Source organism: Crinia signifera, chromosome 7 (assembly GCF_055691185.1).
Source record: "Crinia signifera chromosome 7, ASM5569118v1, whole genome shotgun sequence".
Lineage (NCBI taxonomy): Eukaryota > Metazoa > Chordata > Amphibia > Anura > Myobatrachidae > Crinia > Crinia signifera.
The window spans coordinates 175747702-175763532 of NC_139223.1; the positions used below are offsets into that span (position 1 = coordinate 175747702).

The following is a 15831-nucleotide window of genomic DNA, read 5'->3' on the forward strand; positions in this document are numbered from 1 at the left end:
CAATGGTGGTGCATTTAAAATAGTCATTACCCATCAGGGTACTCATCTGGTTGCCTGTACAATTAAAAATCGGTCCTATCGCTTCATATCACATGCGATGCGATTTTTGGTTGTACAATGCCCTGCGATGGAAATGGTGGGCGCCTTGATAATACACAAGTACCCCATTTTTTTTTAATCATGCTACTTTTTGCCAATTTTCCGATCTACAGTAAATCTCCAAGTGTGTATAGTGTAGACCACCAATGGGAGACACAACACTAGCAAAGTCTCCCGTCTGCTGATTTGACCAGCATGCCAGCGATGATGGATAATTTTTCATCCATCATCGCTGTGTGTGTACACCGCGCGTGCTTTCAACTTGCGGACCGCCTCTGCGCCTCCCCTTCTCCTGTCCCTGCTCCTTCCCCCTGCTCTGTGTTGTTATGAGCCACACATTACCTGCCGCTAGGGTTGCCACCTCATCCCTTTAATCCTGGAGACTGTACTGTATTTGGTACTTGTCTATTATCATCGCATCGCATACCACTAATTAAGGGAAGGCAACCCTACTGGCAGCACGTCCGGCCCCAACTTCACTCCTGCCTGCCCGGCTGACAGCCAGTCGACTTGTTGCCGAAGTACCAAAATTTCCATTACTGGTCAGTACTGTATTTACGGTACATTACTGTACAGTATCTTGTCTCCACAGTTCCTGAGATTAAACATGCCGCCAAAAATCACCAAAGAAATGAGCCAGATCATCGTCAAGATGAAGCAAGATAACAAGACAACACGAGAGATCCAGGCTTGGCTGAAAGAAAGTGGTACTGAAGTTCATTTACAGACTGTGCGCAATCATGCTTCTATGAGGATGCGCCCCAGATACAGAACTCCTTCTCACTGCACATTGTAAGTACAGTACTCTATACAGTATTAGCAGATTCTATAATTACTGTACTGTACATTACTACTGTATACTGTACTGTACCAGGCGGCTTCAAGCTGTGGCCCTCCAGCCGTTGTGAAACTACTGTACAATTGCCATCATGCTGTGCCATCGATTTGCTATTAGAGAAAGATACTGTACTGTACTGTAAAGTACAATTACAGTGTGGCAAGGCATGCCTGGATGTGTAGTTTCACAACAGCTGGAGGTCCACAGTTTGGACATGCCTGCTGTACTGTATGCTGTACAATCATTTTTGTCTGTGTTATACTATAGGAAAGTCCAAAAGATTGTAGAAGAATTAACTTGTGGTGATGATGAGCGTACTGCTGGAAAAATAAAAAACATTCTTCATTCGGACTATGATATGGACGTTTCAGTTTCCAGTGTGAAACGGATGCGAAGAACAATGGGATGGAGATATTGTCGCACAAGGTAATGTAAAATACTGTACTGTACAGTACATCAACCTTAATTTTACAATACTGTATACTGCAAGTCATAAGCATTTAATGCCTCAATGGTCCTAATTTTTCTTTACTTACTGTACCTCTAGGCTGCATCCCATGATAAGAGATGTCAATAAAGAAAAGAGAGTGATACAAGCTCAACAGTGGATTGACAGTGCCGAAAAATTAAATGATGTACTTTTCACAGATGAAACTTCTGTTTCTATGGAGAGGTTCTCAAGAATGTCCTTCCGCAAACCTACCTTTATCTCATTGAAACCACGAGCAAAGTTTCCATTAAAAGTCCACGTATGGGGAGGTATATCTCGCAGGGGTGCTGGACCTATGTTAGTTTTTGAAGGTACTGTACTGTACATTTCTACTGTACTGTAGTTTTAATCAACTCAGAACCCTGAAATGTGTACATGTTAATGGCATCTTACTGTACTGTATACACTCTGTAGGGATTATGGATAAGATCTTCTTCCAAGAACAAATAGTCGATCGTGTTTTGGTGCCATTTATCAGAAAATACTATCCATCTGGACACAGAGTATTCCAAGATAATGACCCAAAACATTCTGCTTCTGCAAAATACATGGAAGAGAGAGGAATAATTTGGCAACGCACACCACCAGAGTGAGTATTATTCGAACAGCATTTACTGAACTACAGTACACTACTTATTGTACAGTCGTGATTTTATTACTACTGTACTGTACAGTATGTTAATACAGTAGTACTTAACTTTTGTATGTACTGTACTACGTATACTTTAGGTCACCGGACATGAACCCAATTGAAATGGTCTGGGCACAAATGAAGAAGTTCATCAGGAATGAAGTGAAACCGAAAAATAAACAAGAACTTTTGGATGGGATCAGGACTTTTTGGGAAAAAAAACTGACACGTGTCCAGTGTATTAAGTACATAAACCATCTGGACACCGTCTTGCCTGTCGTCATTGAGCGAAATGGGCATGCAACTGCTAAGTAGATTCTCCAGTACTGTATAATACAGTATAAAGTACTGTACCTGTAAAAATGAACCCCTCGCAGCAGTCTCTTACAGTACAGTATACTGTACAGTACAGTACCTCTCCTTTTACTCGCTGTCCACCTCACAACTTACTGTATTTCCCTCCCTTCAATGTTTACTTGACATGTACTACACATTGCAGTTTGCTTGGGTCAGAGAACAAGGAAGAACCACTGGCCTGAAAAAAGTAAGTTTATGATCTTACTGTACAACACTCTTACAGATTGTCATGTGTACTGTATCTCTCCCTCGCTATTATTTTTTCTACTCTACCATGAGCAAAATCAAGCGTGTTTGGGCCAGAGAACAAAGGACAGGCAATGAAATGGAAAAAAAGTAAGTTTATGATCTTACTGTACATTATCTCTCTCCCATCCCCTTCCCCTGCCAACATGTCCCCCCCCCCCCGAAACCCTTGTGACCATTCAGTACTAACGCTATTCTTTTTTCTTCTCCCCTTACTGTATCCACCACATGCCACTCTACCATGAGCAAAATCAAGCGAGTTTGGGACAGAGAACAAAGGACTGGCAATGAAATGGAAAAAAAGTACGTTTATGATCTTACTGTACATTACTGTATCTCTCTCCCTCTCTCCCATCCCCTTCCCCTGCCAACATGTGTCTCCCCCCCCCCCGAAACCCTTGTGACCATTCAGTACTAACGCTATTCTTTTTTCTTCTCCTCTTATCCACCACATGCCACTCTACTATGAGCAAAATCAAGCGTGTTTGGGACAGAGAGCAAAGGACAGGCAATGAAATGGAAAAAAGTAAGTTTATGGGGCGAGATTTATTGTGTTTACCGTTTTTCCGAAAATGCGATTTTTGCTCAAATCGCCCTTTATCGCCGTTTTTTAAAATCGCTTTTTTTTCCAGAACTAGAATATTTAATGAGGTGTGTATTCCGGCATGAAAAGTGCGAGAAAGTGCGATGTACAGTAGGGCGATTTTCGGGATGAGAATTGCGATTTTTTAGTCATGAAAAGTTGCAATTTGCGTGAGGTCCCCCCTCCTGTACATAACCAGCCCCGGGCTCATTGAGCCGGACCTGGTTCCAAAAATACGGGGGACAAAAAGCGTAGGGGTCCCCCATATTTCTGAAACCAGCCCGGGACTCTTGGACCGGTCCTGGTTCCAAAAATACGAGGGACAAAAAATCTGGCGGTTCCCCCATATTTTGAAACCAGCACCGGGCTCCAACAGCCCGCAGTGTCATGCCACAGTCGGGGGACACTTTTTACACAAGGTCCCCCGGCCGCACCATGAGCACCGTGGCTGGTCAGCCTTGGACGGGGTACCTGGAGGAGTGGGGACCCCCCCCAATAAAGGGGTCCCCCCCCCAGCCTTCACCCGTCCAGGGCTGAAGCCCGGTGCTGTCACCGGCGTCCCTGGCCATTGGACGCCGGCCTGATAGGGTTAAATTGTCATTCCTAGCATTGCTTAATACAGGAGAACTGCAAGTGCCAGCAGACCTCCCCAGCAGGCTGGGACTTGGGGAACCACAAGTCCCAGCATGCGGGGCATTAATAGGCCCACTGGGACTAGTAGCCCACCTGTAAAAAGAATGTTAAAATAAAGCACACGAATGCGAATTCCGGAGTTAAAAATAATCGCACTTTTAGAAAAGTGCGATTTACAGTATGCCGCAAATCGCCACCCATTAAAAAAATGGATTTGGGAAAACAATGAAAAAACGGCCGTTTTGGCGATAAAAATCGCCAAAAACCCACCATCGATCTCTAATACTGTAAATGTCACCCATGATCTTACTGTACATTACTGTATCTCTCTCCCTCTATCCCCTCCTCTTCCCCTGCCAACATGTGTCTCCCCCCCCCCCCTGAAATCCTTGTGACCATTCAGTACTAACGCTATTCTTTTTTTCTTCTCTCCCCATACCACTCTACCATGAGCAAAATCAAGCGTGTTTGGGACAAAAGAGAGACCCACTGCCTTGGAAAAAGCTTTCTTGTCACCTACTGTAAAATACTGTACTTTACTTAAAATACTGTGTTAGGACTGATTGAATTACTGTACTTTTTTATTATTATACAGTATTCTACGTTAAGTCCCCAGACAAACTGCAAACCATCTGTACAGGGTCTTGCCTGACGTCATTGAATGAAATGTAATGTAATGTACAGTACATGCATACTGTAAATACTGTAACACTTCTCCTGCACTGTATTGTACTGTACTGTATGTTTTAAGAAAAATGAAGTGCTGTAATGTACTGTACAATATTTTTGGTCAATGCTGTGTTTTGTCAATAAAGTACCGGTAGTCCTTGCAGGTGCTGAAGTACTGTAGCAGGCAGCGGCGGAGAGTTGAGTGCAGTGGTGGGTGTCAGGGTAGCGGCACTGCGGAGGTAGTAGGCGGCTTTGCGGCTGTGAGGGGAGTTGTAGCTTGGAGGTCGCGGCTGGAGAGGGTAGCAGGCATTGTGCGCACTCTGCAGAAGTGTGTCAGTGAGTAATGAGTACACCTGTGTGTCTGTGCTGTGACTTGGGAAGTGTGTCAGGGGGTGCGGGTGCATATACTGTAGTACAGTATTTGGCTTTTGTGTGTGTGTGTGTGTGTATAATGCTGGGGGGGGCGGGGTTCATTGGGGAGAGAGTGTGAGAGAGAGAGCAGGGGATATAGAGAGACAGTGGGAGAGAGAGCAGGGGATAGATGCACAAATATTAAGTACTGTAGCACTGAAATGTACAGTATTAAGGTGGACCGCAGCAGGAATCTCCGATCCCTGCTGCGATCCCCCCCTGCAGCACCGCCGACCGCATCCCCCATAGGTTTCTATGGGGGATGCGAAGCTGCCCGATGTATCAGCCCCCCTTTCGGAGCCCTGTCCCTGCGCACAGCAGGTGATACAGTACATCTCGGTGATACTGTATGATCGCATTTTACAATGCGATCCTGGAGGTACTGTAATATTCCGCCCAGATCGCATTGTAAATGCGATCAATGATAAATGGGGGCCATAGAGAGACAGTGGGAGAGAGAGCAGGGGATAGGGAGACAGTGGGAGAGAGAACAGGGGATAGGTGTACAGTGTGAGAGAGAGCAGGGGATAGATGCACAGTGTGAGAGAGAGCAGGGTATACTGTAGATGCACAGTGTGAGAGAGAGCAGGGGAGTGGGAGTACCTGTGTCTGTTGTGTTCCGCAGTTACTGTAGCTGCTAGGTATAGAGCCAGCCTTCTTCTTTGTGCTGCCAATGGAACCCGGGAGGAAGAAGATGACCACGGGAGAGGTGAAGGGGGAGGGTGCTTCCAGTGGAGCGTGAGCTTCAGCAGCCGGGGGGAGAGAGCAGCGTTGCCGCTGCTTGCTGCAGGTCGGCAGAGCCCATGCTCTGGGATGTGTGGCTGCGTGGAAGACCAGCGGGGATTAGTGCAGAGGCTGTCCGGCAGCGTGAAGGAGACCAGGGGAGATTATTGTGTTGGCTGTCCGGCTCCTGCTCACCTTGTAATTCACCGCAGTAATTCCATTAAGGGGGGGTGGGGGGGGGGGGGTGGGTAGAATGGGACTTGTTTTATAACTTCCCTGTCTCCAAATCTCTGCTGCTTTGCATGACCCCCACTGTGCCAGTGCCAGGGAGATGGCAAGTGACATGCTGCGCGCTGGGGTCGGCCGGCTGGCGGGCCAGGGATTGCCCTGGTGGCTCCGTTTCCATGGGCGGGGTGATCAACCCCCCAAAAAAAAGTAGTCTACTACTAAGATGGATAGTAACACAAATAAATAGCACTGCACATTTAAAACAAAATTAATTATTTATATATTTTTAACAATATAATCAAACAGTTGATTTTCTGCCCCAATGAGTCTCCCGATTTCACTTCGTATGGCATCTGTGAAAATAAAAAAAAATGAACAGTTTTAGAACAATAATACAAGTTGAGTACTTTACAGTAAACATTATTACAGTGTTTATAAGCTCCTGCATTCAGCAAGGCACAAAAAGGCCAAGAGGAATCATGACTGGCAGATGGCCTGACGTCATGATGTTGCCAAGCAGAGGCTAAAGGCCCCCATACACTATGAGATTTATCTTACCTGTAAAATTGCATCTGATTTCCCTTGAATTTCCCCGGCTGCTTCCCAGGAGGCCTACATACTGTACAATTTGACACTAGATGTGCCATTCTTTACATCCAATTTGCGTCAGATAAATCACATGTGATTTATCTGATGTAAATTTGGATGTGCCACTGAGACAATGCAGGTTAGCACCTAGCACACTGACTAAAGCGTCTATGGGACATTGCAGGCTGGCACCAAGCACACTGGCTAAAGGCCCCCATACTGTACATTAGACCGACTTGTCCTAAGGACAATTCGGACCCAATTCTCCTGCGAGCTTCCCGGCAGCTCCCCGGGAGGCTCACAAACAATTTGGCCCTTGATGTGCAATTACAAAACCGGGGAGCTGCAGGGCGGTGAGGAGCAGTGGGGCGGGCAGCAGCGGTGCCGGTGAGGAGCAGGCATGGGGCAGCAGCGGTTCCTGTGAGGAGCAGTGGGGGCGGGCTGCGGCGGATCTCAAATGATCATCAGTGTGCACCGCCGCAGCGGCGGCTATTACAACTTTAAAATAATGTGTCGAATGACTGTCCAGCTTTTGATTGGCTGAGATAGAGCACTCTTAGCCAATCAGCGGCCTCCCTCTGGCGGCAGCTTATTGGCTGAGAGTGCTCTATCTCAGCCAATCAGAAGACGGACAGTCAATGGACACATTATTTTAAAGTTGTAATTGCCGCTGCTGCCTGCCCCCTGCACACAGCACACTGATGATCACCGCCGTGGCCGCACTGCTTCCCCACCGGCACACACACCCCCCCCCCCCCCCCCCCTTAAAGCGTCCCTGGGACAATGCAGACTGGCACCTAGCACACTGGGTACAGAGGGGCAGATGTATTAAAGATCGATATGAGGGAGAAGGGGTATCAGCGCACGTTATGTGCACTGATACCACATCTCCCCAATGTATTAAGGAGCCAGCATGCAGTAAATGACAGGGGCACTATGCGCCTCTGTCCATATCGGCGCTGCTATCTAAATGATAGCAGGCCAAATGTATGAACGGTCAGCACTGCTGACCATTCAGCCCGCTGCTGGTTTTGCGCCAGCAGCAGGCTGGCGTAGCCCTATTTCAACAGCAGGGACAGCGCTGTCCCTACTGTTGGCTCTGTGCTACAGTATGCTGGGGATCTTGCAATTAAAAAAAAAGGTTTAAAAATACCTGTACTGTAAGTTACAGTATTAAGAAGTACAAAACTGTACTGTACCTTGTTGGTCTTCGTCCTCAGATGGTGCAGGAGTTGCTGTAAAAAAAAAAAAAGCACTGTCAGTTTACTACTAGTTTAAAACTAAACTTCTAATCTTCCATCCCCCGAACATACAGTACCCTTTTTCCCACTATCTCCATCAGCATTGGTGAAACCGAGATCACCTCCACCGACCAAACGCGCGGCCTTGGTGTCATCATTGACTCCTCCCTCTCTTTCACCCCCCACATTCGTGCTCTCTCCAAGTCTTGCCGTTTTAACCTACGCAACATCTCACGCATCAGACCATTCCTCTCCACTGACACGACCAAAATTCTCATTCACTCTCTTGTCATCTTCCGCCTTGACTACTGCAACATCCTTCTCTCTGGGTTACCTCGAACACGCCTTGCACCACTCCAATCCATTATTAACGCTGCTGCTAGGCTCATCTTCCTCTCCCGCCACTCTACCTCTGCCTCCTGGAACAACCTCCCGCCACCTACTGTATCAGGCTTTCTGATTCCCTTACCTCCTTCAAGCGCTCCCTCAAAACCCACTTTTTTCGACTAGCCTATCCCTCCTCCTAACCTCTTTTGATCCTCCTATCATGCCTCCGTTCCCATCTGTTCCTACAGTACTTACAGTACAGTATCCTATTGTTTTTCGTTCGTCCTCCTTTTACTGTAGTCTGTTAACTCTTATGAGTAGGGCCCTCCTTCCTCACGTACTCACCCTACCTCTTTACCTCACCTGTGCTCCTCTCCTGTTGTTCCCTTCATCTACTGTACTGTACTGTACTTCATTTCAACACCTACAGTACTTCTGAACTGATGCTGATTTTAGTTCTACCAGCTACAGTATACTGTACCCCTATTTACAGTATGCTGTAATTTTCAACACACCCTGTACAGTACATTACCTTGTAATTTGTTTTTTTGTTTGCTACAGTACTGTATGTACGGCGCTGTGGACACTTTGTGGCGCCCAGGGGCGCTGGAACGTTTTTAGGTTGGGGGGGGGCAAGATATAATCTCATTTTGGCGCACCCTAAATTGCTATATGTTACCCCCGGGCACTATACACACTGGCAGCAGCATATACACGTTGGCATTATACACAGGGCAGCGGCATATATGCATGGGCATTATACACAGGGCAGCGGCATATATGCGTGGGCATTATACACTAGGCAGCGGCATTTACGCATGGGCATTATACACAGGGCAGCGGCATATACACGTGGGCATTATACACCGGGCAGCGGCATATACATGTGGCCAGAGACACCAGGACTGACATTAATCCAGGGGTTGTCATTTACTCGTAAAAAGTGGCACTGTCACCCCCAAACAGATTTATGTGATTATGTCTGATTATGATAATCAGACATAATTACATAAACCTGTTTGGGTGTGAATCCAGGGGTAAATGACAACCCCTGGATCCAGGAGTCACTGGGGAAGGGAGGGTGAGAGGAGCAGCATTTACCTTTAAGTTTTAGTTGTGGCAGCACAGCGTGATGGCTGCTGCTGCGGCTGTTGTAGGATGCTCCCGCGGCTCCCGCCCATGCACTGATCCACGCGACCAGTCTCCCTCCCTACGGCCCGCATCACGCCCGCCAATCACTGTGGACGCATCACATCCACAGCCACTGTGATTGGCGGGCGCTGGTTCTCAACATCTCCCCGCAGAAGTCATCCATGTGGGCGGACGGCTGCGAATAGGAATCGGATTCTTGCTGAGGCGCTAAAGCAGCTGTGCGGGCGGGCGGCTGCGATTAATCAGTAATATAGGCGGACGGGCGGGAGGCTGGATCAAGCTTAATCAGCCCACCGCCCGCCCGCCTATATTACTGATTAATCAGCCGCCCGCACAGCTGCTTTAGCGCCTCAGTAATTTTGGGGGGGGGGGGGCAAGCTGCCCCCTCGCCCCCCCCCTTCCGGCGCCACTGGTGGCGCCTAATAAATAAACGTACTGCTACTACTACTACTTACATGGTTGGGGAGGAGTTTGTTCGTACTGCCAAGGTAGCCAAGGGGAATGCACTGTGGAAAAAGAAATGTTTGATCATTTTCTGTAACAATAGTAATACAGTACAGCATATTGTACAGTACATACGGTACAGTACTGTACAGTACAGTACAAATACTTTACTGTACAGTACTGAACAATAGTGTATCATACTGCAGCACATACAGTACTGTACACTAGTGTACTGTACAGTACTGTATGAACACCAATAAAGTCATAAGAATTGTCATAGTGGAGCACAACTTTATGTGTACAGTAATGTACAGATGGAGCAGCTCCCATTTCAGCTGCTCCTGGAGACAGAATCTCAGGACAGCTATCCATACTGTAGGCCAGTATTCAATGCAGCAGAAGCAGTTGCAGCAGTGAGTGTTGATGAATGAAGGCATTACACAAGTCAGGGGGCATTGTGCATTAGGTGATGGGGGGGGGTTGAATGCATACTGTAATTACTGTAGGCACTAAAGGGGGGCATTCTTCATACAGTATGGGTCATTCTGTACAGTATACAGAATGGCAATATTGAGGGAATTTTGTAGTGCACAGGTACAGTACTGTATATGGCTTTACAGGTGGACTCCACAACTCCCTCAATGCTCCACACCATTACTCCCACCTTCCCTCCCTGCTCCACACTACTACTCCTACCCTCCCTCCCTCCCTGCTCCGCACTATTACTCCCACCCTCCCTCCTGCTCTGCATTATTACTCCCTCCCTCCCTCCCTACTCCACACTATTACTCCCCCCCTGCTCCACACCACTACTATGCTTGATGGGGAAGGGGCCCCAGAGAGATCAATTTATGGGGCCCCAGGATTGCTGTTGCTGGCCATGAGTACAGTACTTACACCCTGGGGGAGTTCTGCTGGATGCAGGAGGAAGCGCTGCTGCCACCTCGCTTTCTTCCTCCGAGCGGCAGGAACAGTAGCTCCAATTTTCCTGGGGCTCCGGGGATGAACAGCTCCAGGTGTCCATACTGCAGGTGTCCATCATGTCCTCTTCGTTTGGCACCTCTGGGTATTGCAGGTCTGTAAAAAAAAATTGCACCAAAATTTGAGCTTGCTGATACAGTATACTGTAATACAATAGGTAACAATAAAGTCTTGAGCGTAGAGGATACTGTATGCTGTACAGTAGAGAGGGGTGAAGAGAGACAGAGTGCCTAATTCAGAGGTGAGCACAAGCAGACACACTTGTACAGTATTTCTGCGCATGTGTAAGAGGGCATGGAAGGGAGGTGGGGTATATTAGCAGCACTTGCCTCCATAATATACTGTACTGTACTGGTAGAGATACAGTAGTACTGTAACATCTGATGCAGCCCCATAGAGAGAAAAACTAACAAATACTGTAAACAAAAACATGTACTGTACTTACTAGGTGGAGGGCTGATACGGCCTCTCCAGAGCTGTCTGGGAGCTCCCACTTGTTGAGGGGGTTGCTGGGCTGTTGGAAGACATGTCACCACAATTAGCAAACGGCCAACGGCACGCCAAGAAAAGATACAGTACAAGTTTGAAAGAAAAAAAAAAAACACAAATACTGTACAGTACAATAAAGAAAGGACAGGACTTACTCTCAGAAGGAGCGGCGTCGCTTGAGGTGGGGGTTGAGGCGGCAGTAGCGGCCATCAAGGGCAGGGTGCCCTGGTCTTCAAGCGGAGGCACTGTGTGAAAATGAGAAAGTGTGCTGTCTAAATAAAGTTACTGTACTCATTACTGGGTTTACAAAAAGGCGTGGACTGGATTTTATAAAGTGCTGCGGCCGCTATAGTGTACTTTATAAAATCAACTCCGCTCCAAAGTGGATAGGACCGCTGCGCTTGCGAAAAACCCAGGTCAGCGTTGGTGTAAATGGGACCAACCCAGGTCCATTGACACTGGTCTCCTACCCAGGTCCTGACCAGGGTTGAACACTGGTCGGACCTGGGTCGTGAGCGGTGTAAATGGTCCCAAACCCAGGTCGGGACATCTGGTTAGTACTGAAAGGATACCAGAAGCATGGGACGCCTTTCCGTAAGTTAGTACCATGCGTTCCACAGTGCATTGCCATACCTCCCAACTGTCACGATTACAGCGGGACAGTCACGATTTTCGGGTCCTGTCCCACCCACGCCAGGCATTGTCCCACTGCGGGGGGTGGCAGTTGGGAGACCCCCCAATCTAATAGAATAGACGCTGTGGGCATGCGCACAGCGTCAATTCTCGTATGAAAATGAGGTTGCGGCTAATTAGCATAAGCTGCGCCCTCATTTGCATACGCCCCGTCCCCTTTTCGGGCACTCGCGCGAGTGTCCCTATTTCCCCAACACAGAAGTTGGGAGGTATGCATTGCAGAAGACAGCAACCCGTGCGGACAGTGCACACAGGCTGCTACCTGGCACTCCACAGGTGGACCTGCCACAACCCTATCTGGCACTAGGATGCAGCGCTGTCAGGCAGTAGTGGGACCAAGAGCTTAAAGGAGGAGGGTGCATGATGTGCCTCCCACTCCAGTGACTCCATTTTTTAAGGGATACTGTATATACAGTACAGTACTCTACCTACAGAAATCATTTACAGTATGTATGTTTTGGGGGGGGGGGGCTGGGGGGAGGGGTATGGATTGTATGGTCGACCTAAAGATTGTCGACAGTCATAAGGTCGACATACTGCAAGGTCGACAGGTGTCTAGGTCGACATGGGATAAGATCGACAGGTCATCAGGTCCACACAAGCATTAGGTCGACATGGTCTAGGTCGACAGTCAAAAGGTCAACATGGGGTTTTTCACTGTTTTTTTTTATCCGAATGTCGACATACTGTAGTTTTAAGTGTCCATGCACTCGGCACACTATTTTATTCTCCCACAATGCCCCAGTGCAGTGATGGCTAACCTTAACACTCCAGCTGTTGTTGAACTACACATCCCAGCATGCCCTGCATCAGTTTTAGCATGGCCAAATAGTAAAACTGTAGCAGGGCATGCTGGGATGTGTAGTTCATTAACAGCTGGAGTGTCAAGGTTAGCCATCACTGCCCTAGTGGATATTAGGGCATGAAATACCGCCTGTCGGCTCTTTAAACAGTGAAAAATCCTATGCCGACCTAATGACTTGTTGACCTTGTCCCATGTGGACCTTGCAGTATGTCGACCTAGTGGTGAGGCCCTAATGACTGTCGACCATCTTTAGGTCGACCAACTGAACGCTGCTGCATGGGCAGAGGACTGGGGGGAGCACATAGGTGATGCTGCACTTTTATACCGCTACAGTATGTGCGCTTCATCACTGAATACTGTATAACTTTTTGACAAAATATTTTGCTAAATAAACCAACCAACATTTTTCAATGCTAACATTTCATGTCTTTTAATTTGTATTTAAATCATCGAGGGAAGGTTGGCTTCAGTTTCTCACAAATACAGTATCCTACAGTATAAACGACAATACATTAGTGGGGGTTGGTGGTGGAGCTTTACCAGATAGAAATGCTAATGAGTTAGTGTACTTGGAGTGGGGAGGCTAATAGTGTGATTTTTCCTTTCACAGATACAAGATTCAAATGTAAATGTCCTTTTTAGACAATGCAGTCCAGGTTTATAGCGACCCTTAATCAAATTATCTGTCTGCACTTAACACTACAGAAAGGAGGGTGAACTGGCATCTCTAGTATGCAGCTTTGAAAAGGGGAATCCAGTCATCACATTTGAAGAAAACTTTCAGATTTTCACAAATACAGAACAGTACAGGTTGAGTATCCCCTATCCGAAATGCTCGGGACCGCGAGCATTTCGGATAGGGGAATTTTCCGGTTTTTGGAATATTTTTTTTGCAGCCATACTTACCTGTCCCCTGATGGTCCCCGGGCGTCCCTCGGCGTCCGCGCAGTCCCCGGGCGGCCACAGCAGGCCTCCGACATCTTCTCCTGGTCTCCAGCGGTCCCAGGAATGCATTGCGCGAGTGTGCGCGCGCAATGCATTCCTGGGACCGCTGGAGACCCTGGAGAAGATGCCGGAGGCCTGCTGTGGACGCCCGGGGACTTGGTAAGTATGAAAAGAGGGTTAGGGGATAAAAAAAAAAAAAAAAAATTCAAATGATTCCAAAAACCACGGTTTTTGGAATCATTCGGATAAGGGATGTCCGGATACCGGATACTCAACCTGTATACTGTACTGCAGTAGCATACAAAGATGGGTCATAGGAAAGACAGACATTAGGTCTACAAGCATTAGTTCGACCACTGAAGGTTGACATGCATGAAGGTCGACATGACTGAAGGTCAACATGGGTTAGGGAGACATGGTCATTAGGAAAACTAAATTATTAGGTCGACATGGGTATGGTCAACATTCAAAAAGTTCACCATCGAGTTTTTCATTATTGTTGACTGAATGTCGACACAGTCAACATGGACACTAGAAAAGTGCATTGCGTCCCCTCAGCCTCGGCCAACGGCACGCCAAGAAAAGACACAAGTTGGAAAGGAAGAAAAAAAACACAAACTCAATAAACAAATGACAGGACTTACTCTCAGACGGAGCGGCTGAGGCGGTGGGGGCTGTAACGGCCCGCAAGGGCAGGGTGTCCTCGTCTTCAAGCGGAGGCCTGTGTGAAGATGAGAAAAATGAGAAAGTGTGCTGTTTAAATAAAGTTACTGTACTCATTACTGGGTTTACAAAAAGGCGTGGACTGGATTTTATAAAGTGCTGCGCCCGCCATACTGTACTTTAGAAAATCCACTCTGCTCCAAAGTGGATAGGACACATACCGCTGCGCATTCCCTGCTTACGGCTGCCCTGGATAGTGGTTGTTTCAAAAGGAGGCATTTGCCAGTGCAGTACCGGATGTACACTAGTACTGCCAGTGGCAATTGCCTCCTTTTGTGCATCAGAGGCATTGGCGCAACGCTCCACCCCCACCCCCCTGACATGGACACAACGCTGACTACGCAGGGCTGCGCTAGGCTGTCATTGGCCGACGCTGCCTGCGTCGGCCAATGGCACGCCAAAAAAAGACACAATTAGGAAAGAAAAAAAAAACACAAACTCAATAAAGAAATGACAGGACTTACTCTCAGACGGAGCGGCTGAGGCGGTGGGGGCTGTAACGGCCCGCAAGGGCAGGGTGCCCTGGTCTTCCTCTAGGCTTGGCACTGTGGGGAAATGATAAAATGTGCTGTTAAAATACTGTAAAGTTATTATTCTTACTCTAAATGGGGAGGAGGGGGTGTTAAAAAAAAAAAGCCGTGGACTGTTTTCAATAAAGTGCTGTGCCCACCACACTTGATAAAATAGACTCCACGTCAACGTGGATACTGGGGGTACTGTATGAACAGGTCAGGAGGACACTTACTGGCTGCCAAAGTTTGAGGGGACCTTCTGGGGAGTACCCTTTCCATCCTCCTCTGAAGTCCTGTGTAAAAATAATTACAGTACATTACAGTATACTGTACTGTAGTGTCCTTAACATTAGTTCACACACACTACTGTGATCACTGAGGTTATGGTAGAGTATACAGTATTGCAGTACTGTATACTGTAGATAAATAATGTCTAGGTCAAAACGTCGTGCATCAGACGTACCGCACGCCTCCACTCCCACCCCCTTTGTGCACGAGACGCAGAGCTACAGTACCTGACGGGGACATTACGGTAATTGTGCAGGGCTCCCGCGGGGACACTACGCTGACTGTGCTAGGCTGCCGTTGGCCGATGCTGACAGCGTCGCCCAACGGCACGGCAAAAAACTACACAAGTTCAAACACACAAACACAAAACACAATAAAGAAATGACAGGACTTACTGCTTAGCATCGTGGCGATGCTTGAGGGGGGGCCTGTAGCATGCCCGCAGGGCAGGGTGTCCTGGTCTTCAATCGGAGTCCCTGTGGGAAAATGTCAAAAATGAGAACAAGTGCTGTTTACTGTTAATAAACTTACCGTACTCTTATTACTGTAAATGGGGCTGGGGTGGCTTTACAAAAAGGCGTGGACTGGATTTTATAAAGTGCTGCGCCCGCCATACTGTACTTTAGAAAATCCACTCTGCTCCACAGTGGATAGGACACATACCGCTGCGCATTCCCTGCTTACGGCTGCCCTGGATAGTGGTTGTTTCAAAAGGAAGCATTTGCCAGTGCAGTA

General features: G+C 47.6%; 2 protein-coding genes and 1 long non-coding RNA gene across 3 annotated transcripts; 1 reads left to right on the forward strand and 2 right to left on the reverse strand.

The window, feature by feature from the left end:
• The first annotated feature begins 454 nt into the window (after window positions 1-454).
• LOC146021302 (uncharacterized) lies at window positions 455-5699 on the forward strand. Its single transcript, XM_083155094.1, has 4 exons — window positions 455-891; window positions 1205-1363; window positions 1485-1738; window positions 5599-5699. The coding sequence occupies exons 1-4, from the start codon at window positions 707-709 to the stop codon at window positions 5697-5699; spliced, it is 699 nt and encodes a 232-aa protein (XP_083011220.1). The 5' UTR covers window positions 455-706.
• A 485-nt stretch (window positions 5700-6184) lies between these two features.
• LOC146021303 (uncharacterized) lies at window positions 6185-11374 on the reverse strand. The gene is made up of 6 exons (XM_083155095.1): window positions 11286-11374; window positions 11087-11155; window positions 10558-10737; window positions 9672-9722; window positions 7696-7731; window positions 6185-6261 (listed from the first exon to the last, which is right to left on the reverse strand). The coding sequence occupies exons 1-6, from the start codon at window positions 11338-11340 to the stop codon at window positions 6185-6187; spliced, it is 468 nt and encodes a 155-aa protein (XP_083011221.1). The 5' UTR covers window positions 11341-11374.
• Window positions 11375-14785: 3411 nt separating this feature from the next.
• On the reverse strand, window positions 14786-15547 carry LOC146019634 (uncharacterized). Its single transcript, XR_014450626.1, has 3 exons — window positions 15492-15547; window positions 15042-15101; window positions 14786-14841 (listed from the first exon to the last, which is right to left on the reverse strand). It is a non-coding gene; the product is annotated as an uncharacterized LOC146019634 (long non-coding RNA).
• Window positions 15548-15831: the final 284 nt, after the last annotated feature.

What these genes read in the sequence shown, in the direction of transcription:
- LOC146021302 (XM_083155094.1), top strand. Translation starts at nt 707, where the DNA reads ATGCCGCCAAAAATCACCAAAGAAATGAGCCAGATCATCGTCAAGATG. An exon ending in ACTCCTTCTCACTGCACATT is followed by an intron (nt 892 to 1,204) that starts GTAAGTACAGTA and finishes GTTATACTATAG; the next exon opens with GAAAGTCCAAAAGATTGTAG. An exon ending in TGGAGATATTGTCGCACAAG is followed by an intron (nt 1,364 to 1,484) that starts GTAATGTAAAAT and finishes CTGTACCTCTAG; the next exon opens with GCTGCATCCCATGATAAGAG.
- LOC146021303 (XM_083155095.1), bottom strand. Translation starts at nt 11,340, where the DNA reads ATGGCCGCTACTGCCGCCTCAACCCCCACCTCAAGCGACGCCGCTCCT. An exon ending in CGACGCCGCTCCTTCTGAGA is followed by an intron (nt 11,156 to 11,285) that starts GTAAGTCCTGTC and finishes GTCTTCCAACAG; the next exon opens with CCCAGCAACCCCCTCAACAA. An exon ending in CCGTATCAGCCCTCCACCTA is followed by an intron (nt 10,738 to 11,086) that starts GTAAGTACAGTA and finishes TTTTTTTTACAG; the next exon opens with ACCTGCAATACCCAGAGGTG.